The sequence below is a fragment of the Pogona vitticeps genome, chromosome 8 (genome assembly GCF_051106095.1).
Source record: "Pogona vitticeps strain Pit_001003342236 chromosome 8, PviZW2.1, whole genome shotgun sequence".
NCBI lineage: Eukaryota > Metazoa > Chordata > Lepidosauria > Squamata > Agamidae > Pogona > Pogona vitticeps.
Window position 1 is genome coordinate 12,060,426 of NC_135790.1, and position 23,564 is coordinate 12,083,989.

Sequence of the window (23,564 nt, forward strand, 5' to 3'; positions counted from 1 at the left end):
CGAGAATAAAGAATGTTATGAGTATTTAGTGAACGTCACATCATGTCAAATTTTTGCATGGTATCTAACTGATATTTTTCTGGTTATGAGGAAAAGCCAAGAGAAGCCACTGGAAACGTGAAGTTTTTATATTTAATTTTTATATTCAATTTACCAATTCTGAAAACAAGAATGCTTTAATTGTACAAAAAAGCGATTACCTTACTCGCATTAAAGTTTGAATTATATTGTAATTTTTTTAAAAAAAATTCTGAAAAGCCATGCAACTCTTGTCTACAGATATAAATTCTCACTTCTTTCCTGGTACGCAAAAGCATAGGGGCTGCAACTCTCTTCTTTTCACTGGTAATGAGTTTCCTGGTGCTCTATATGGAATTCTCACATCTGCAAGAATGGCGGTTTGTACAAAATTGCCTATTACTTTGCACAGAGCTGTTCTCATCTGGGGAAGTTGGGGATGTATGGGGTTTAACTTATCTCTTCTGGCAGCAATTTGCTTGACTCACAGACTTATTTATTTATTTGTTCAATGTTTAGTTCACATTTTGCCAAAAGCCGCCCAGAGCAGACCTTTGGTTTAGATGGGCGGGGTAGAAATCCAATCAATCAATCAATCAATCAATCAATCAATCAATCAAATGGCACTCAGAATCTAAACCAAAAACATAATGTGACATGTTTCCCAGACCAAAATAGTTGAATTTATTTCCAGTCCATGTCATTTCCATATATTGTATTTTTACACATAATTCTGGTCAATATCTGCATCCAAATACTTGAAAACAAGAATGGGAACACTTCTTCAAAGACATACAGCTTTTGATAGGTTCAAATGGTAGTTCTCATCAATATGAAAGATCAGATTCAGACCATAGTTCACAGAAAACATTCATTAAGAACATGTATTGGATGTGGCCCTTTGAGCCCCATCATCTGTTCCATGACCTGGATGCATCAGCCACAAACTCCTTGAATTAGACTGAGATGATTCAGGAAAACAAGTGAGGGGATGATTCACATCCAAAATGTGTGGCAGTGCCCCCTGCCTAGCCTTGCGAATTGAGCTTTCTATGAAGACAAAAGCCCTTGCAGATAGACAAATGTATTTTTCTTCCATGGTTAATTCTGTTACAATACTATTTAATGAATTAGGAAGTTGGGGAAGCAGATGGGAATGATGGATTAACCCTTCCCTTGTGGTGGCACATCCCCCAAATCATTCTCTATGCGGCAATGGGCTTCAGGAATAAAGACTAGATTTAATACTTTGGTGCCACAGAGAGCTTTAATAAAGCCGTATTGTTACCGGAAAGGAAGAGGGATAAAACAGGACAAAGAGAGAAGGGTGTGCATGAGGGAGGGAGGGAAGGAGAGCAAGGACAGTTCCAGCTTTGGCCTCAATTCCTTTTGGATCTGCCATGGCATGCTGTCTCACAGCTTTCACATAAGGCAATACAGCCACTGCAGGGACAGAACAGTATAGGAACTTCCAAACAACAAAGTCTTAAGCATCATCTCTGTTGCTAAATCTAAAGAGGAAACTATACAGTTTATTGGTTATCTGAACTGGACAGGCACTGTGACCTTCCATTGACACCATCTGTTTCTGAGCAGATGATGCACATCCCAGGTAATATCTGATAAATTATTCACCACAGGAAGAATCTAAAACTTCCCTTCTAGCCATATAATTCTTCTGAAAGACTTCAAAGGATTTGTGCTCTGAGCAAAAAACTTCAGCAAAATGGATTTCAAAGCTGTAAAAGCATGCACATGGGCGTGCAGAAGCATGTGCATACACACACACACATTTGTCTGCTTCTCATGGAAGGATTATACTGCATGCTACTCTTACTGTTATTTAAAATGAACCATACACATAAGTCATCATTTAAGGGTGGAAAGTAAAGTACATGTCTGGAAAATTAAACGGAAGGGCTTCATGTCTCAGTGACTCACCTTGAATGCAAAGGCCTTCAGTACAGTTCTCTGACTCTTGGTTTGGGCCTTCACAGAATTTTCCGCCGTTCCGCGGTGGTGGAGCAGAGCATTCGCGTATCCTCAAGTGCTCACACTCGGGGCTGCAAACAGACCACTCACTCCATGCTTCCCAGCCACCATCCACTAGAAGAAGAATATAAATCAGACAAGTAGTTTGAGCACCTTGTAAATAAATGTGCAATACTAAAATCATCTCCATTGGTCCTTTTTCCTCCGCTTCTACAACCTTCAGCACTTCAGTGGTTTCTGATTCATGCACTGCCCCTTAGGCATGGAACATCTTCAAAAAACATAAACCCTTAAAAGCCTCATTAAACCACACTGCTCCACAGTTTCTTTAGCAAAAATTTTGTAGTCTCTAGCACAGTGGTTTGCAACCTCAGGTTCAAAGATGTTTGTGGACTGAAATTCCCAGAAGACTTCACCGCAAGCTGTGCTGGCCAGGATTTCTGGAAGTTGTAGTTCAAGAGCATCTGGGGACCCAGCCTGGGAACCACAGTTCTAGCACATTCTGCAGATGCTGTCGGAGTGCAGTTCCCATCAGTCCTACACAGCACAGTGTATTCTGACAATGGCAGTCTAACAACATATGGAAGACCACACTCTGCTCACTTCTCTAAAAGAATTAAGTCTAAGTATATGCAGCTGAACACATTATATCTGCCCTGCCATTCACCCTCATATCCACTGACCCTTCCTTCTCATGCTTCTCCTATGCTGGATTTTATACTAGAAACTCTTCAGGGTGGGTAATATCCTTAACATTTCTGCACTTATTTACACATTTCTATGCACTTTTCCCAACATTTTTATTTTTGTACAGACTGCCTGAACTTTTGTTGCACAGACACGTATGCACAATAGTGACAATGTCATCAGCAGTGATAAATCACTGCCAATTAAAATCAAACTGCAACTGTTTAAAGGCAATTTCAGGGTGCATGTGAGTCACATACAATGCAATAAAGCTGCATATAGCTCAAAATTGCCAAACAAAGCTTTTAATCAATTGTGATTTCCTGCTGCTACTCCTGACATCACCGCTGTTGCGCACACAGTGTGTCACAGTATTTCAGTCACTATTCTAAAATTATATACATTTTGGACACTTGTTCACAGAACCGAATCTGAAAAATTTTAGAAGGCATGAACTCCAAAAAAATAACTGCACTTCCCTTGGTATAATTATTTTAGAAGTGGGAACATGTTAAGTTCTTAGTTAAACATGAAGTGAAGGAAATTATCTACCATCCACCATTTAAATAGTTCATGCAAAATCAACAGATGGATATGAATTGTTCCTGAACTACACAAAATATGGGATAATATCCAAGAATTCAGAAGACTAGAATATCAGGAACAAGGCAAAACTTTCACTCTCCTTCCAGCTCTCCCCTTTTCTATGTTGGCATAAATTTTTCTGCCTGAACACCACTTTGATAGGCAAAGTTCCATCTGTTGTTTCTGTAGAAAACCTGAATCACATCATACAAAAAAAGGTGAACCAAATTTGGATCTGAACTTAAGACTTGTAACAGTCTTAAAGATATGCATGTCAAAGTGAATCTATTATCAGAGAGGCATACATGACTTTTTAAAAGCCTATACCATCCTTCAAATCTCTGTGCTGCTTTCTCATTTTGGCTTTCATGCTATTAAAAAAGGAGAAAAGCTGCTATTGTGGAGGAGGTGGGGAGGAGAGGGGGGGGAGACTGCCTGGAGGATAAAGAAAAACAAAAATGATTGCAGGAAAAAAATGTTGGCTGTTGGACAATTATTTTCTGTTCAGTCCCTGGCAAAGACTTGGGCTTCAACAGCTGACAACTTCTGCACAGCCAACTGTTATATACCACTAGCATTATCACCTCCAGTGCTATGATGCTCTGCATCTATGTTAGACAGAGAAAACCAGCCATTTTGGCTGTAAATTATAGTTTATATTATACCAATATTGGTATTTCACCGGAATGATCAGGGTGACTTGTTTTTTACCTCTTGTAACTTCCAGAGTTACATGTTTAGTTACAAGTTCAGCCCTAAATGGCTAAACTCTTAAGGTCTATTATTAGAACTCTTGAGCTTATAATCTGCCTTCAAATTCAGTAAGGGCCATATGAAACACCTCCCCTGGAGTTTTCATGGCACTTGCAGAGGCTGCATTTGGACAGATTTTTATAGCTGGTGAAGGAATAAATGTGTAGCCTAATCTGGAAACAAGGAAAGATTTGTGTGTTTGTGTATGTAGTGGAGCAATTTATGGTTTCCTATTCTTTCAGGACTTAAATGAAGTAAACATGCAGCCTTTACCTTTGCTAAGCTGGTTTGCTGATTCTTTCCGGCTCAGCCCCCACCCATGTTAATTTCACAGTCCTGTTTTCAAGTGGCAGATTCAGTACCACTCATCTCAGCCTAAAAAGTCATGCCTGTAGTGATACATCATGGTTTGGCCTTACAGTGACCAGCCTTTCATCTCAAATGAAGTAAATGTTGCTGCGGAAGTTCCAGGTCCAGTCAAGTCTAAAGCCTCTGATAACTTTGACAGGTACTAGAAACATCATGGCTGGCCTTAGAGGCTTCTCATTAACGCCTATAAGAAATCCAGGATGGGTTTAAAATAGCTTTCTTTATGCCTTATGGTCTTTGCAATCACTTGCCCAACAACATTTGATGTTGCTTGTGCCTATAGTATGCCGTTTAAAAGAAACAAACAAGAGTACCGGGTAACAGGGAGTTCAGAACACAAACACACAGAAAGGGGGAAAGAATGAACCACAGATTCAATGAATTCCAAAATAAAATCCATAAAGGTGAACAGACACTTTTTAAAGTGCTTTGGATGATAAAACCTGAACAGAGTATGCAACCTTAATCTCTTAGTACCTAGTTGTGATGTGACCCTCAAATATTCTACCAAGTGACAACAGGAAGAAAGTGATTGGCTGGAAGACATCAGAAAGGAGAGCCAATCAAGAGATGCCAGGGGACTAAGAAGGAGGAGTGAAGACAAGGGAGGAGGAGGAGGAGGAGTTAGACTGTATTTAAGGACAGGAGTTTGGGTTTTCCAGGGAGCTGTACAATATAATTACTTTGTAACAGAGAGAGCCAGTTCAGACAGGGAAAGTTCATTCTCACAACACATGTAACTTCAAGCTTAAGAATGTGCCTTGTAGCCATTATGTTTCAAGTTAAAAACTGCTTGGCTCTTATGATTTGGGCTTAAGGTAAGCCCAGGGAAATGGGAGGGTAGGTTAAAGGTAATCAGCCTAGTTAGGCTGGTCACATATTTGGTGGCAATGGGTGAGATCTGACAAACCTAGTGAAGATTTTAAAGAACCAGGAGAGATCACACAAATAGGTGACAGTGTTGTGTGATATGAAAAATCCAGTAGAGATTTTTTTAAAAAAGCAAGCAAGCAAGCAGGCCAGGAGAGGTCTGCAGAAAAACCTAATTGGTAGATTTAGAAACCGGGATAGAGGAAAAGAGCCCAAAGATCTGGTGAAGATTTTGGATCTCCTGAACAGGTCTAAGGCAAATCTGATGGAGCAGGATTAATAGATCTGTTGGCTGGAAATTCTAACTCAGAAAGGAATTATGTTGTTATTTAGTCGTTAAGTTGTGTCCGACTCTTCTTGACCCCATGGACCAGAGCACACCAGGCCCTCCTGTCTTCCACTGCCTCCCGGAGTTGGGTCAAATTCATGTTGGTAGCTTTGATAATACTGCCCAACTATCTCATCCTCTGTCATCTCCTTCCCCTCTTGCCTTCACACTTTCCAAACATCAGGGTCAGCCTTCTTTATGGTCCATCTCTCACTTCCATACATCACTACAGGAAAAACCATAGCTCTGATTATGCATAATTTTGTTGGCAAAGTGATGTATCTGTTTTTTAAGATGCTGTCGAGGTTTGTCATCACTTTCCTCCCAAGAAGCATGTGTCTTTTAATTTTGTAGCTACTGTCACCATCTGCAGTAATCATGGAGCCCAAAAATGTAAAATGTATCACTGCCTCCATATCTTCCCCTTCTATTTGCCAGGAGGTGATAGGGCCAGTGGCCATGATCATAGTTGGTTTTTTTTTTATGTTGAGCTTCATACTCTTTTTGACCCTTTCCTCTTTCACCCTCATTAAGAGGTTCTGTAATTCCTTATCACTTTCTGCCATCAGAGTGGTATCATCTGCATATCTGAGGTTGTTGATATTTCTTCAACAATCTTAATTTTGGCTTGGGATCCCTCCAGTCCTGCATTTTGCATGATGTATTCTGCATATGTTAAATAAGGAGGGAGACAATATACAGCCTTGTCATACTCCTTTCCCAATTTTGAACCACTCAGTAGTTCCATATACAGTTCAAACTGTTGCTTCCTGTCCCACATATAGATTTCTCAGGAGATAGATAAGGTGCTGAGGCACTCCCATTTCTTTAAGAACTTGCCATATTTTGTTGTGGTCCACACAGTCAAAGACTTTTGCATAGTCCATGAAGCTCAAGTAGATGTTTTTCTGGAACTCTCAGCCTTTCTCATAATCCAGCGCATGTAAGCAATTTGGTCTCTAGTTCCTCTGCCCCTTCGAAATTCAGCTTGTACTTCTGGGAGTTCTCGGTCCACATACTGCTGAAGCCTACCTTGTAGGATTTTGAGCATAACCTTGCTAGTATGTGAAATGAGTGCAATTGTATAGTAGATGGAGCATTCTTTCGCACTGCCCTTCTTTGGGATTGGGATGTAGACTGATTTTTTCCAATCCTCTGGCCACTGCTGAGTTTTTCAAACTTGCTGGCATATTGAGTGTAGCACCTTAACAGCGTCATCTTTTAAGATTTTAAATAGTTCCACTGGAATGCCATCACCTCCGCTGGCCTTGTTGTTACCCAGGCTTTCTAAGGCCCACTTGACTTCACTCTCCAGGATGTCTGGCTCAAGGTCAGCAGCCACACTCTCTGGGTTGTCCGGGGCATCCAAATCTTCCTGGTATAATTCTTCTGTGTATTCTTGCCACCTTTTCTTGATGTCTTCTGCTTATGTTAAATCCCTACCATTTTTGTCCTTTATCATGTCCATCTTTGCACAAAAGGTTCCTTTAATATCTCCAATTTTCTTGAACTGATCACTGGGTTTTCCCTTTCTATTATTTACCTCTATTTCTTTGCACTGTTCATTTAAGAAGGCCCTCTTGTCTCTCCTTGCTATTCTTTGGAAGTCTGCATTCCATTTTCTGTAACTTTCCCCTATCTCCCTTGCATTTTGTTTCCCTTCTCTTCTCGGATATTTGTAAGTCCTCGTTGGACAGCCACTTTGCTTTCTTGCATCTCCATTTCTTTGGGATGGTTTTTGTTGCTGCCTCCTGTACAATATTACAAGCCTCCATCCATAGTTCTTCAGGCACTCTGTCCACTCAATCGAGTTCCTTAAATCTGTTCTTCACTTTCGCTGTGTATTCATAAGGGATTTGATTTAGATTATACCTGACTAGCCCAGTGGTTTTTCCTACTTCAGTTTCTTTGGTGTCATTTCTAGATGGTGTTGTAAGTCTTCATAGAATTGGTTAATTTCAGCCTTTTCAGCATTGGTGGTTGGTTCCCCAAACCTGGATGACTGTGATGTTGAAAGGTCTGCCTTGGATTTGTATTGAAATCATTCTATCATTTTTGAGATTGCATCCCAGTCCAGCTTTTCCCACTCTTATGTTGACCATGAGGGCTACTCCATTTCTTCTATGTGATTCTTGCCCAGAATAGTAGATATTTATTTATTTATTTATTTAACTTATATGCCGCCCACACTACCCGAATAGTCTGAATTGAATTCACCCATTCCTGTCCATTTTAGTTCACTGACGCCCAGGATGTCAATGTTTATTCTTGCCATCTCCTGTTTGACCACATTCAGCTTACCAAGGTTCATAGATCTTACATTCCAGGTTCCTTTGCAGTATTTTTCTTTGGAGCATCAGACTTCCCTTTCATTTCCAGATGCGTCCGCAGCTGAGTGTCCTTTCAGCTGTGCCCCAGCCACTTCATTAGCTCTGGAGCTACTTGTACTTGTCTTCTGCTCTTCCTCAGTAGCATGCTGGACACCTTTCTAACTGAGGGTCTCATCTTCCAGCATCTTATCTTTTAGCTTTTTTTCTGTCCATGGAGTTTTCTTGGCAAAGATACTGGAGTGGCTTTCCAATGCCTGCTCCAGGTGGATCGTGTTTAGTCAGAACTCTCTACTATGACTTGTCCATCTTGGGTGTCCCTGCATGGCATAGCCCATAGCTTCCCTGAATTACCCAAGCCCCAATTACCATTACAAGGCAGCAATCCATGAAGGAAGGAGTTAAGAATTGTATTAAAAAGGTCAGTTGCCATGTCAGCTAACATGATTCTCTGCAGTATAAATTTATGGTCAATGGTAGGAGAATCGGTAGAAAGCTGGGAGAAGACCGAATTAATTAAGCAGTAGTCTCCGAAGCCAACATTTGGGTAATGTAGGGAGACATGGAGATAACCAAGTCTAGCAAAGCAATTTTCTGAGGTAAAGGTCTGAGGTAAATTGGTAGGAGAATTGCTAGGAAAGCTGAATAAGTTTAACAACTGAAGAGTGTTCTCCTGAGGTAAATATTTTTGGTAATGTAAGAAGACACTGGAAAAAGAAAAACCAGCAGAACAATTCTTTGAATTAAAATTTTTAAGTAAAAGTAGTAGGAGATTGCTCAAAAGCTTTCTGAGCTTAACAACCACTAGTACAGTGGACCACTGAGGAAAACGTTTTTGGAAAAGTAAGAAGTCTCTGTAAGAACTTAGCCTGGACACAGAAATAAATGTCGGGGGGGGGAATTAATGTATTTCCTGAGAAACGTAATTGTAAGGTAATTGTAAGGAAATATGAATACATGCCTCCCAAAATGACTAAAAAGCCAGATTCAGGACGTAGACCAAGCTGCTGAGAGATTTGATGAATTTAAGTCCTGCTCTTGTTGACAGTCCACAGAATTTGGAAGTATGGAAAGCTGAAAGGAAACGGAAATGGAAATAAGGTTAAGAAAGCTAGAGAAAGAGATGAGATGAAAGGAATTGGAAATTGAGAAGGAAAACAAAAGAGCTAAAAGAGCACAGGCGAAAGACACTATAGTCAATTTTTGTTGTATTTTAAATAAGGATGTTTAAAGAAATATTAAGAGGGTTGCAAGATATTAAATTTAAAGAGGATATAATTCAAGACTATCCAGATTTATCTAAAGTTACGATAGAATACAGAAGAAGCATGAGACAAATCTGTATAATTCTGAAGAGGGAGAACATGCAGTACAGTTGGAGATATCCAATGATCATGAAAATAAAGTATCAAGTAATATATTACAGAGTGCAGCCCTGTGAAAAAACACTGAAAATGATGAAATAATTGGGGATTATAAATAAGGAACAGTTCAAACAGGAGATGAAGAAAATGGAAATGAATCAAGGGAAACAATCCAGTATGGAGATTGAGGGGAGAAGAGATCTGGTGGAAGAGGGACAACAAGATGGGTCAAGAAGGAGTCCAGTTAAACCAAAAGAAGAGAAAAATTTGGGAGCAAGAAAAAAGAAGAAATAGAAGATGGCAGGGGAAGAAGAGTATAATATAAGATGATGTTAAAGGATAACAGGTAGTGATGCATAAGGTTATGTAATGATATATTAGTACATAGCAAAAAATAGTTGTAGTAGTAAACTACACGTTTTATTAAAAGTAGGTTTGAAAAGGAATGTATGTGTGTATATGAGAATGGATGAATGGGATTTCAATGCATTCCTATGGGAAGTGGTGCTTCGACTTACGACCATTTCGACTTACACCCATCTTCTGGAACATATTATGGTCATAAGTCGAGGCACCACTGTACTGAACTAAATAAAAAGATAAAAAGAATGAGTCTTAGGGAATCTATTATGGGAATTACATAATAGGGGAAAGAGTTATACATTTTATTCAAATAGATATAAGAGCTATCCTAGAATAGGGTTAGGAAATTTGTAACTTCAGATATATTAAATAAATTTGCTAAGTCAGATATAAAAAGGATAAAAGTTCCAGATCATGCAGTGGTAATGATAGAAAAAGGAATGTGTGATTATAAAGAAGCAAAACAATGGAGAATTGATGTGAATGTCCTTAAAAATAAAATGGCAATAGAGAAAATGGAAAAAGAATTGGAAGAAGTATGGCAAATTTATAGAAATAATGGCAGTAGTATAAATATAGTGTGGGATACTTTAAAAACAGTAGGATGAGGATTAAGTATAAAATATTCATATAATTTGAAAAAGTCAAAAGAGCAAAAAGTGAAGGAGCTAGAGGAAGAAATTAAAGAAAGAGAGAGGACATTTAAAGTACAGAGAAAGAAATGATTTGATGGAAATTATGGCAAAAAGGAAAGAAGTAGTGAAGGTAGAGATAGATCAATTAGATGGATTTAAGATAGTTAAAAGTTAAAAGGGGCTTACTATGAAAATAGCAATTCTAGAATATTGGCTAAAGTCATGTGTTCGAGAAAAGCAACAAATATGATAGGAGCAATAAGAAATGAGAAAATCTATGCAATTATGTAATAATTTCCTTTCCTCATTTTTATTGCTCCTATCATATTTTTATTCTACCTTCACTACTTTGCCATACTTCTTTCAATTCTTTTTCCATTTTCTCTATTGCCATTTCATTTTTAAGGACATTCACATCAATCCTCATATTTTTATGATAGGAAAGAAAATGAAAGAAAAACTGAGGATTTTTTTAAAAAATTAGAATTACAACTTACAGAAGGTGAAATATAGAAGTAATAAATTGAAAATGAGTAAAACTCCAGCGATAGCTGGTTTAAGTGTAGAATATCATAAAGCTTTTTAAAAACCTGTTGGTTCCAAAGCTGAAAGTATTATTTAATAAAATATTAGATGGAGTAGAAGTTCCACCTCCTTGGAAACAATTTATGATAATACTAATACTGAAGCAAAATAAGGATGCTACAGACTCAAGTTTCTATAGACCAATATCATTAATAAATCAGGATGCAAAGTTACTTACAGCAGTGCTGGCAAGATAAATGAATGTATTTATAAATATGTGAAAACTGATCAGTGTGACTTTATAGGTGATAAACAAATGTTGCATCTGGTTAAGAGAGCTATGAATATAAGTTATTACATAGAGAAAAATACATCAAAAGCCGGCATATTAGCATTAGATATATTCAAAGCCTTTGACTGTGTGGAATGGTCAACATTGAAGTTATTGATAAAAGAAATGGGGTTTGGAACAGAATTTAATAAAGTTTTACAATTCTACTTTGGTAATAAAGCAATAGTTATGGTAAATGATTGCATTATGGAAATGATAAACCTAAGTCAGGGAACAAGACAGGGATTCCCCCTATCCCTGATATTGTTTGCATTAATAATGGAATTATTGGTGAATGCAATAAAAACAGATGAAATTAGATTAGATTTCAACAAAAACTAAAGTAATTCTATTTCCGGATGAGATTTTGTTAATGACAGAAAACCCAGTAAAAGTTATAGACGGTATACAAAAGCATTTCAAGGATTTTGGGGGATTAAGTGGATTAAATTTGAAATGATCTTTTATAATCATTCCAGAGAAAAAACAGGGGAAAAATGAAGCTAAATTTTAGGAGACAGAGTGTATTAGGTATCTGGGTACAGATTTTAGAAAAAGAATACAAGATTTAAAGAAAATAAATATGGGAAGAATAAAGAAAGAAGTAAAAGGTAAGTTGTAAAAATACCAAAGATTGAAGTTATCTTGGTTTGGTAGAATTGCATTGTGCAAAATGAAAATATTACCTAAATTTAATTTTATGTTTAGGATGATACCATTTAAATGTAAAATCTATGCTGATGAGCTAGAGAAAAGAGATAAAAGAGAAACTTCAGTGGAGAATGTTGAGAGAAAAGATTAATACAACACATCACTTACAGATATAAAAGTATCAGGATGGTCAAAGCCTGATTTAGACAGAGCTGTAGATAGTAACATAGAATCTAGTACAGTGGCTAATGCCTTAATAGACATCTATGGTAGAGCAGGATTCCTGATGGAGTTAGTTCCAAAATTAAGTATGAACTTTAGATCAAAATTATTACAAAATACAAACAGTACTAGGATAAAAAAAGGAAAGAGATAGAGATGTCGGCTATTTGATAGTTTTGGAAAAGCCTTTCGAGCCATGAGAGTTACCAGACTGTTCATCTTGGTCTAGCAGAAATTGGTTTGAATTACAAAATCTGCTGCTGTTGAAAAGCAAGAGAGAGAGAGTTTCAAAAGGAACAAGTGACTCTGGAAGAAACACACTTCAGTGGTTCATTGGGGCTTTGGGAACAATATCAAACCATTAGGTTTTTGGTTAAACTTGTATCTGTTATATAATACCAGTCAATGTTTTTATAATTTTGACTGTGTCTAGTGCTTTTAAATAATAATAATAGCAGCTGTTATTGTTGCTGTTGTTGTTATTACAAGTTTTAACCAAAAAACCTAAGTATCTGTTAAATATCAGCACAGCAAGTATGCTATTCCTAATATTCCCAGTTTTTTCAGCTCTGATGGTGTTATTTCTGAGATCTGCAACAGCTTATAATATTGTGTGAAGTTTCTTGATATTGTTCCCAAAGCCACAATGACTATGGGGACCACTGAAGTGTGTTTTATCCACAAGCGAGATGTTTCAATTGCCAGGTCTCTGTACTTTGTTAGTTTCTCCAATTCTTTATTTTCAACTCTGGCATCCCCTGGAATTGCAATGTAAATGATCCAGACATTTTTTTCATTCCATTGCTACTATGTTTGGTGTGTTATGTTCAAACTGTCTTATTAGTTTGAATCTGGAAATCCCACAAGATCTTGACTTCCTCATTTTCTGACACTTTCTCCATCTGATGTTCCCATGGGTTTTTGGAAGCTGGCAAATTATATATATATATTTGCATAATGACCAGCACACTAATTTTGCTACTCTATCATATCTAATTTTGTAATCTGTTTGTGCAATTATTATTGTTGTTGTTGTTTTAAATTTGTATGGAATCATTCCAGTAAAATTATTATAATAGGAGTGTGTGCATTAACATATTAACTTATTTCTTCCTTTCCTTCACAAGAAACATCACATAAATATTTATTTGATACACTTTACAGTTTTAAGTCTTGAGTAAAGTCTTGGTAGTCCACAGCAACAAACGTTATTTAAAGGGGGTCCATGGTAAAGAAAAGCTTAAGAAAAAGAAGTTACCTACCTGCAACTCTGGTTCCTCGAGTGGTCATCTGTGAATTCACACTCCCCGCCCTTCCTCCCTGCTATCCGTCACGTATGCCATTTCCCATGCTATGCAGTGGTGGACAGTTCCACAGAACTGAGACACTCGGTGCTGGGGGTGGAGTTATACTCAGCGTGTTGGAGGTCCCAGCACCAGGTGCTTGAACTCTGGAAGATTCTGAAGCTGCTCTGCTCAGGCGCAGATTAACCCATTGGTGTGCATTCACAGAGACCACAAAGGAGAATCACTCTCTTATACCATTCCTCCAGATAAAAGTATAGTTACATTTCTCCACCCATCATGTCCCTGAGTATTGCAGGTCACTGGATAGGATAGGATAAAACTTTATTACAGTCAAAGACCAGCCAGGTCACTGCATAGATATGCTGAAGATGGATGGGGAACGTTATGAGGGATTCATATTTAATTGGGAAATAAATATATTCAGCCATGCTTCATGCCCTGACTGGTATAATTTGGGGGGCATTGGGAGGATGGGCAGGGAAGGTTGAAGGTTTTATTTTTAACGGAAGCAAAGCAAAAGGTGGCATTGGACACCTGCAGTTGGTTTCATCTATGGGTCTTAAAAGAGATGAGGATGAAAACTCTGTACCCATTTTATGCAAAAAGAGTTAGAGTCATTTTGTCTTCACTCTACTCTGATGCAGTGCTCTGCATTTCAGAGAAGCTGGCCCCTGTCCAGCCTTCACTGCACCTGATGTTGCATACACCGTTGCTTGGGGAGGCTCCTAGGGAAAAGTGGCTACGAGAATTCTGCCCGAGCCAGGAAAACACAACTCCTATCATGCTCACATATTACAAACGGCTGAGGGGCACAGTTTGACCCCATGGATATGTCAACAATAACAAGTCTCTCACCAGGACACAACGAAGTACAGGTAATTTTCTGCACAGACATTCCTTCACAGAAAGCACCTCCATTGAGAGGAGCAGGATTTGTACATGTCCGCGACCTCTTCTGCCATCCTCTACCGCAGCGTACATTGCAGCTGGACCACTCTGTCCATGAAGACCAGCCTCCATTCACTGTGACCAACACATATAGGGGGAGGGAGGAAAAATGTAGGTTAGCATAGTAATATTTTTGAAAAACAAAACTTATTTTCCCATATCTTCCATTTTCACAACTTATTTTAATGTCCTACATTCTAAACTTCAAGCTTAGTCACAGATCGTGTAGTTGTTTAGTCGTGTCCAACTCTTCCATGGACCAGAGTATGCCAGGCCTTCCTATCTTCCACTGCCTCCCGGCAGTCACAGATACAACTGTATAAAGAACACTGAGATGCAATTACAAACAGGGCTTGAATGGGCATGTTTGTTCAACACAGATTTATAAGGCAGGAGGTGCTGCAAATGACAGTAAGCTATTAGAAACCAAGGGTACAAAACCACCATAATTCTTCCCAAACACAATCTTTTAAAGGCAAAAAAAAGATGAAGAGGAGTTGTCTGGTTATACTTCTGACCTAATCAATAAAATGCCATTCTGTACTTTAATGAGGAGGAAGGAAGCAATAAGGGCCAGAAAATTGCCTTTGCAGTTCAGGTTAGGATGTTTGAAAAGCTATGTAATGGCACTTTTCCCTTAGAGTCTACATGTGATCAACAAGCTTTTCTACAGAGAATAAGCGATAGATGTGCCAGGCAAGATTCTTTGGCCAACCATTTAAGACAGGGCTGGGTATTCAGTGATCCTGTAGATAAGGCTTTACTCCAGCTACAGTCTGTCCCACCCAGTAGGAATGACGGGGATCATAATATCACACAACTGGAGAATAACTGATTTTCTATCCCCTAACTGGAACGCTGTTTCACACAAATGAGGAAGAGCAAACACACAGAACCAAAATGAAATGTCAGATTGTCTTTTGGCCAATATCTATCTTTTTTTGATTCAGAGCAGTGCATGACCCAAAACTAGAAGCCCTCCAAATAGGGACCATTTGTGGTTTCAAATGGTTGCTTGTATTTTGAATATGGAGAAGATTTATTGCTTTTTATTGTTTCCTTGTCCCCAGCAAGCCTAGGGGCTGTATAAGGTGAAACCTAATACCCAGTGAAACCTATTTGAGAGTCAGGAACTGCTTCCTTCCAAAACAGGTGCAAAAATACATGCAGATTTACTGACTTTAACATAAAGTCATCCCCATTTCTCTCAATGGCAATGAGAAGGCACAACTAATTAGGAAAAGGCAATAATGCTGGGAAGATTTGAAGGGAGCAGGAAAGGGGGAAGTCTGAATATGAATGAGATGACCTGATTCAGCAAAAGAAGCCATAGCCTTAAAAAAGCTGAGTAGGGTTGTTGCTGATAGTATCCCCTGGAGGTCACTAATTCATAGGGCAATCCTAAATTGGAAGTGATTTGATTGGCACATACTGAGAAAAACAAAGACATTATCATGGCATGGATTTTGGAACACTGAAACACCAGCAATTATATAAGTAGAGGCAGTGTGACATCAGCCTCCGCAACACACTGTTGGTGTGCATAAATACATTAATAAGTTTTGGTAGCGATAATAGCAGCATTTAGTATCAGTGGCATGTTTTTACAAAACTGAACACAAGTTTTATTTCTGTCAGTTGTTGACTCCTGGGAATGGTTAGCTATTTCTAATTGTCTGCTTCACCCACTGTTGCCTAGCTACAATTTAATAATTTTTGGTGAAGCTTGTCGGTTTTTAATCGCTGTTTGGCATAATGGGTGTTAAATTATCAAGGAGGAATACTAGGACTGTCAATCAACAGGTTTTAAAAGCCAATTAATGCTGCTGCTCTTAACTGTTTATTCTATTCACTGATTAAAATGTACATTGTAATATCTTCATCGAAATGATATTTTTAGAACAGTTAAAATAACATTTCAGTTATTCATCTTTCACAAACAAGCATTTTACTGTTGGAGGAAGGAGTTTATTTACTCAGCTAATCAATAGATGAAGTGTCCCTGCTCCAAGTTCCCTTGCCCCCAGATCAATTACGGACCTCAACACCAGATTTTAGATTCTTTTTAATTCTTGTTTCCAGTAATGAAGGTGTAACTAAGTTACATTACAATTCCAAAGTAATGAAAGCTAATGAACCCTTAGGGGAATTTTTTGTAGTGTAAATGTATCAATCATGCATAACGCTTACAGTAGCAGAGTGTTGCCAGATTAAAGGAGGAAGAAGCAGTGTTACATGCATGCTATGTATGCCTCTTGCAGCTGTCTTGTTCTTGCTATGGGTCTGAGATAATGACAAGGTGGACAAGAAGAGAGTGCGTTTTCTATCACAAGTGGGAGATTCATAACATTCTCACCCCCCCCTAAAAAAAGTAACTATGAAAATTACATTTGTGGACACTTTAAAAAAATCGAGGTCTTTAAAAAAATCAAAACTGGAATGATAGTTAACAACCAACCTACTCAACACTCTGAGCTCATATCATTCTCCTCTACTGATGTGATTTCCTCTGAACAATTGTAGTTATAAATGAAGCCTTGGGTTTTCTATCCAATAAGCAATCACCAAAGCAAACTAAGTTGCAAAATACATAGGTGAGAAATTCTCCTATAAAGACAATCTGATGTACGTTATCACTTTAAACATCACGAAAGGAGGAGCTTGTTGTCTTGTCTCCTTTAATATGACTAATGTGGACAATGTTAGAACTATAAGTGTAAGTAATTAGATTTCTAAGTAACCTCTTCCCAACCCTGCTGTGTATTACTCAGTCCTGGAGAAACCAATAACTAAGAGTGTGACTACATGGTCATACTGCGGGATTTGCTCTGCGTGTAAAACAGATTAACCTGAAGTATTTTTTACTGACCGCATGATGCAAAGGCTGATTCAAATTAGTCCAGCCCTTTTTGGTCTCAGAGTGGGAGCTGCTTTGGGGGTGAGGTGTGGCTTCTACTTTTTCAAGGTAAAATGATTTGAATGGGCTTTCCCCATGCATTTGGTTGTGATACATTTTTGTAAAGATGGGTGTGAGACTGTAGGTGTTTTGGTGATTTAAGCAGTTGGGGTGTGATGTTCAGGTCCAAGGGGACAAACAAAAACAAAGCACCATGATTGTAATGTTAGAAATCAGGTGCCCGTCCTGAATCCTGTCAAACACAGTAAGTTTCATATAGCATGGGAAGGCCTGTTTGTTGCTTAGTGCTGTTAATTACCTAATTGTCAGGTCTGCTTGTGAACTTTTTTTCATGTCAGTTAAAAATAGAGAGGAGGTGATTCCTGCAAGTGTTATTTGAAAGTAAGGGAAAAGAGTAACAGAAGAGAAGGAGAAGGTGGGGATCCCTATTATGGAATCATTCTGATGTGTGACTTAATGGTGTCTTTTGCAAAATCATTGTTCAAACTTTTGCTCCTCTGTGCTCCTTCACTGTTAAGTACCTTTCCATTTTATTTTTCTACAGAAATGCTTTGAGAAATGTAATCTGAAAATTTAAATGAGAAAGCAGCTTAAGAGTAAACCATAAAAGGAACAGTGGGTGAGGTCCAGAGAAAGAAGGAACAGAAGAGGGTGTGTGTGTGTGCTGAAACATAACTCACATTGTATCCAGAATGAACTGTGAACTTCCAAATCAATCTGTAGCCCCTATGTGAGTACTGACTGCTATTTCAAATAAATAGCTGAGAATCAAATAGCAGCAAAATGTAGGTGCACCCTTAATCACTAAGGCGGTGTTGAGGAAAGGTGCTTGCCACAAAATCAGGATGAGTTCTCAAAAGTCATTCTTATTTTTCTTCTTTTAGTCTTGCCATCTTGGGACTCTTTGCTTTAAATTAACTGTTAAAATCGTAAATTTATATTATATTTTATATTATTTTGTTTTTTAATGTAAAACTGTATATTTTAAATTGTTTTATCTTCTAAGTTGTGAGCCGCCCAGAGTAGACTATGTCTAGATGGGTGGCATATAAATAAATAAATAAATAAATAAATAAATAAATAAATAAATAAATAAATAAATAAATAAATAAATAAATAAATAAATAAACAAACAAACAAACAAACAAACAAACAAATAAATAAAAGGGTGGACTGGACTTGACTAGCAACAACCCAAAGTAATACACAAGGCTCTTTGAACTTGGTGCACTCTCTAATTGATTGTATTGAGCTCAGGGATTTCACACTCTTCTTTTTAACTCACTTGTCATTTTTTAAAAAACACACACACATGAATTTCAGGCCGTGTTTGTATGACATATTTAACTGCCAATAAAAAAGGGTCCCTTTTTTTCTGAAATCTGGTCTATTGGTTTCTTTAAAAAGTGGACGAATGTCTGAAGTTATCACATGAGCAAGACAGAACACATGAAAGTTATAGGAAACAGAAAAACTACAGGTTCTACTGTTAAAATCAATGGAAAACTACATGAAAATAAATGACAATCATTAGAAATGCAGTGCTGGAAGGAACCTCGAAGCTCTAATCCAACCACTTGCTGATGGAAGGTATAAGAGGGAGAAATAGGAGAAAGTGAAAATCGAGTATGTTTGTAAAAAATCAGAGAATCAACAGTAACATTCTTGCAGTGGTCTCCTAGGTGACTTCTAACGTGACTGAATAATTTCAAAAACACTCTTCGAGGTCAGACTACTAAAATACTTAAAGAGAAGAGATTTAGTACTAGGGAGAGGCTTCAGCTACTCTGATATGAGTTGAAAATCCAAGCCAGCCAAGAATGCAAGGCCCAACAAATTTAACACTTGCCTTGCTGACAATGTTAAGAGGGTGGAAGAGGAATGTGAGCCCCACTGCCCCCATTCTTGGCCTCCATAACAGCAAAAACTGGTGGTGCTAACTGGATGTGCGCGGCTTCTCATGCACCAACTTTCTCAGTGCATCTTTCAAGGTGCAATGGAACCTTTCAATTAACCCACTGGTCCTTCATGGCCAAATAACTGGGACAGCTCACATCTGTTGAAGTTAATGTCTTGTTCGGTGTGAACCCTATGCAGGAGAACAGAGTCACCAACTCCCAGGCTGGCCTCTTTACTGAGGTGGACCACAAAGGGATAGCTTCTGGGTAATAAGTGACATAGTGTAATATGAGGGTATGTTCCTGCTGACGTATCTACTGGTCCTCTATATCAGGCCCAATTCTTTCAAAAGGTTGGTCCACCAGCAGCATGAGGACTTGGGCCTTCTAGGCTGAAGTCCTGCTTGCATTCTCTGACATTCTGGGCATGGTAAACAATACCGCTCCACTTTCTTAGCCAATAAAACTATTGCAAGATGTGGGCTAGAGTCTTATCAGTAGGTATAAAATGATACTTTTGTCTAAAATCTTTAGACTAAAAATTGAAGGTTGTCCTATATACGGAAGTAAGCTGAGGAGAGAACTGCACAATTGGGAAACTGTCCATACTTTGCCTCTGCAAACAGGCTTACTTCAATCACAAGGCTTAGCTGCCTCCAATCATGAGGCTTAGCTTCCATCACAAGACTTAGTTGAAAAAATCAATTGGAACACACCTCGTTGGAGGTGGAGCATCTAGGCAGTGCAACAGGGACTGGCAATGTCAGAGGCTGAATAAAGTGATATGTTCAAAGCTAAGTGTAAGCCATAATATGACAGTAAAGGAAAAGGTTCCCCTTGACATTTAGTCCAGTCATGTCTGACTCTAGGGTGCAGTGCTAACCCCCATCTCCAAGCCATAGAGCCAGCGTTTTATCCATAGACAGTTTCCGTGGTCACGTGGCCAGCATGACTAGACATGGAACGCTGTTACCTTCCCACCGTGGTGGTACCTATTTATCTACTCGCATTTACATGCTTTCAAATTGGTAGGTTGGCAGGAGCTGGGACAAGCGACGGGAGCTCACTCGGTCACGTGGTTTCGAACTTACTACTGCTGTTCTTCTGATCTTGCAGCACACAGAGTTCTTCGGTTTAACCCACAGCGCCACCACATCCCTATATGAGAGTACTGGTATGTAAATGTTACCTAATTATTAAATTAAAATGTGTTCTGTTTTCTGTTTAAAATATTGATTTCTTAATTTTGGGTTAGAAAAGTGGGAGGGCGTCTTATATAGGAACGTCTTATACACAGGACAAATACAGTACCTACTGATCAAATACAGTAGCCCCTAAGATTGCTACTCGTGACTTCTGAAAGACCATCAACTGGGCACCAGAAACCTCTTCCCCTGCCCAGGAAGTAAAGGAGCCCTTCCCACAGCTTAATTAAGGGAGGGGTGAGGTTAGCCCACCCTTGGGGTGGACATTGGTCAGGGTCAAAAAAGGGCAATCACGCTGCTGGAGCCTCATTTGCTCTCTCCTCAGCCATCAGTTTTTTCAAGGCCAGTGGGGAGCGTTCTAGGAGCCCATGGTGTAGTGCCTTGCTTTTGGCATACAGACGTTCCACAAGAACTCCCATTCAGGGGTCCTTGTGGTAAACGTAGTCCAATCTCTCTGCGAAGCCCAGGACTTCCTCCTCACTACCGGACTCTTACACTTCTTCCTTGGCATTGCCCAGGTTCTTTCCTCCTCTAGATCTGATGAGTTACCAGCTATTGCCTACATGTGGCCCTCATCCTCCTTTCCACTGACTGCCCCCAATACCTTCTCTAAGTCCTTCTTTATAGTCCCCAGCTGTAGGGAGTCTTCCTCCTCTTTGCCACTCTGCAGGTGTTTCTTCTCAGTGATAGATCCCCCCCCCAAACTTGGATCTAGTGTTCCCCTCCCTCACTCGCCTTGGGTCTAGAAGAGACCCGTCCATGCACACAGACACACTGAATTTTAGTAGTGCAAATAAGAGAGAAAATGATCTGAAGAAGAAAAAAAATCCAGAATACAAAAATTAATCTCTACCACCGAGAAAATTTCACATTTTGACCAGCAGCTACGTACCTTGGAGAGCAACAACAGACAAATATATAAAAACTGTTGGCATGACTGACAGAGTTTCCCCAACACTTCAACAGCTGAAGTGTGCCAGTGAGTTCTTGGGCTTTGCTGCGAGTTCAGTTGTCAATCCCTCCCTGCTTTGATGCCTCCTCTGTGCCATCAATTTTCCTTTATTTGTAATAATGGAAAGCTTTTTTCATTTGTCATTTTCTAAGCCCAATGCTAGACTGAACATGGGCAATTCATGAACACTGCCACTCCATCCTGGGGCAATCAGGTTATTCATATCATCACCCCAAGTCTGTACAAATACATAAATCAGTCTTTTTTGTCACTTTTGCTTGAATGCTGTACATATCCCTAATCTAAACTGTCAGCTAGTAGTAAGGTATCATTTACACTTCAGATGTTGTTGATAGCCAATTGTTCTCCGTTGACAATGTTGCTGTCACTTGAATCAACAAGTACTTTCCTAAAGATGTATTTGGAGCACAAACTGAAGACTAGCAATGACAGTATATAGCATTGACATACTCCTTTTCACATCTCTGTGTCATGTCTCATTGGATCTTAAACTTCCACCACAGCTGCTTACTGCTAGAACAGGTTGTCAATTATTCAAATATTTCTGGAGTCAAGACCTTTATTTGCCAACAGTTTCATCACTTTGACACACTGAAGTTTGTTAAAAGCTATGCTGCAGTCAATAAAGCAGGCATACCTATCCATGCCCACGTCTTGGTATTTTTCCCTAAATACACATAGGCAGAATAGTGCTTATCTGGATCCAAACAGCTCCTTCTCTCTTTTTATGAATTCTGTCCACATTTTACCTCAGATCTGAAGCAAATAACTTATTAAGTTTTACCATTCCCTCATCATTTCAAGCTTCTTAGATAATGTAATAAAGGTCCATCTCAGTCAAATTTAAAAAATAATTCCTGTTTATAAATCTGATTGAAAAGAGTTGTAAAATATCTAAGTCATCATCTTCCATATGTAATCATCCTCCTATCTCTTCTATTAGCACACACATCAGTTATGTGTATATGAAAATATATTGTTGATCTATTCCCCACGGACCAGAATTGCACACCTGTCATCTCTGTACAGAGTTGATAAAGATACAACAGGAAAGGACCAATGACATAGTCTTTCTTCCACCTTTGGCTCAAATCCCTATTTTAAAACTTGCCTATGTAAAAATAAACGAATCTGTTAAAGGTATCAATGAAAATAAGTTAACACTTCCAGGCCAAGAAATTTGAGCATTTCACACCAACTGACCGTACACCACAACTGTAGCTGACAGACTTCTTCTCTTTGCAACAATGTTGGCTGCCACACAGGTGTAGTTTCCAGAATCAGACAGGCGGGCTTGACGGATGATCAGATTGTGATCAGCCCTCGTGTCAATATTCTCATCTCCCTCAGTGTCAATGGATTCCTCATTCTTCAGCCATTCCACCTGATGGGAGAGAAAGCAGGATAAGCAGAAGAGAAGGATTAACTTGGCATCTTCAGACATTTCTATATCACATTTCCAGCACCTGAGATGGTTATATCATTACACATCCCAATGAAACCCATTTCCTCTAAAATCAGGGCAGACAAAAACATGTGTACTTTCATAAACATAATCAATGTATGGAATGCACTTCCTACAGTTTGGGGTCATGGCCACAAACTTAGCTGTCCTTAAAGGGGAACCAGAAAAATTCATGCATGGCAGGATTCAGGAAAGCTTGGAGGAAACTCCACATTCAGTTACAGGATAGTACTAAATACCAGTTATTGGGAGCATTAGTAGGGCATGGTTGTTGTCCTTAGGCCATGGCTATGTGGCCTTTGCCCCATTCAGCTCTGACAGGACAGAGGAAATTTACATTCTGGATAAACCTTGACAGATAGTAGCAGATGAGTGTATGAGTGAAAAGAGAAAAATTAAAGTTCCATATTTGGAAAGTACCTGTGCACAGAAAAACATGGATATTTCAAATGTGTACTAAACAATGCTGAAATATTCTTGAGTCAATGGAAGAAACTGCACAATTAAAAAATGTTCAAGAATTTTGCACATGTGAGGAAAATGTGCAAAAAAGGGTGATACATTTGTGGTAAACAAGCAAGCAAGCAAGCAATGGAACAAGGCATAATTCAGACATGATTTTGGGAAAGTCTGGTGAATATACAGTATCTAGACCTTCAAGATCTATACCACCTTATTCCGGAAGCATTTGTTTGGCTAGTTTGGGAAAGTAGATACTGCACTAAATGTAATTTTGATACAATGCTGTTCTTACAGCAATATTCAAACCATGGTCTTACATGCATTTTCAGGGGCATCGTATTTTTTTTAATGGATACAAGGTTGTTTAAC

The 23,564-nt window shown here is 38.7% G+C and overlaps 1 protein-coding gene across 2 annotated transcripts in view; it reads right to left on the reverse strand.

Annotated features, from left to right (window-relative positions):
- Positions 1-23,564, reverse strand: part of UNC5D (unc-5 netrin receptor D) — a 644,095-nt gene that overhangs the window by 143,929 nt on the left and 476,602 nt on the right. For both annotated transcript variants that reach the window (XM_078379744.1, XM_078379743.1), the window contains exons 5-7: positions 22,472-22,652; positions 14,183-14,350; positions 1,960-2,124 (exon numbers count right to left, since the gene is read on the reverse strand). In XM_078379744.1, the coding sequence (XP_078235870.1) occupies positions 1,960-2,124; positions 14,183-14,350; positions 22,472-22,652 (514 nt within the window). The remainder of the gene's footprint in view (positions 1-1,959; positions 2,125-14,182; positions 14,351-22,471; positions 22,653-23,564) is intronic.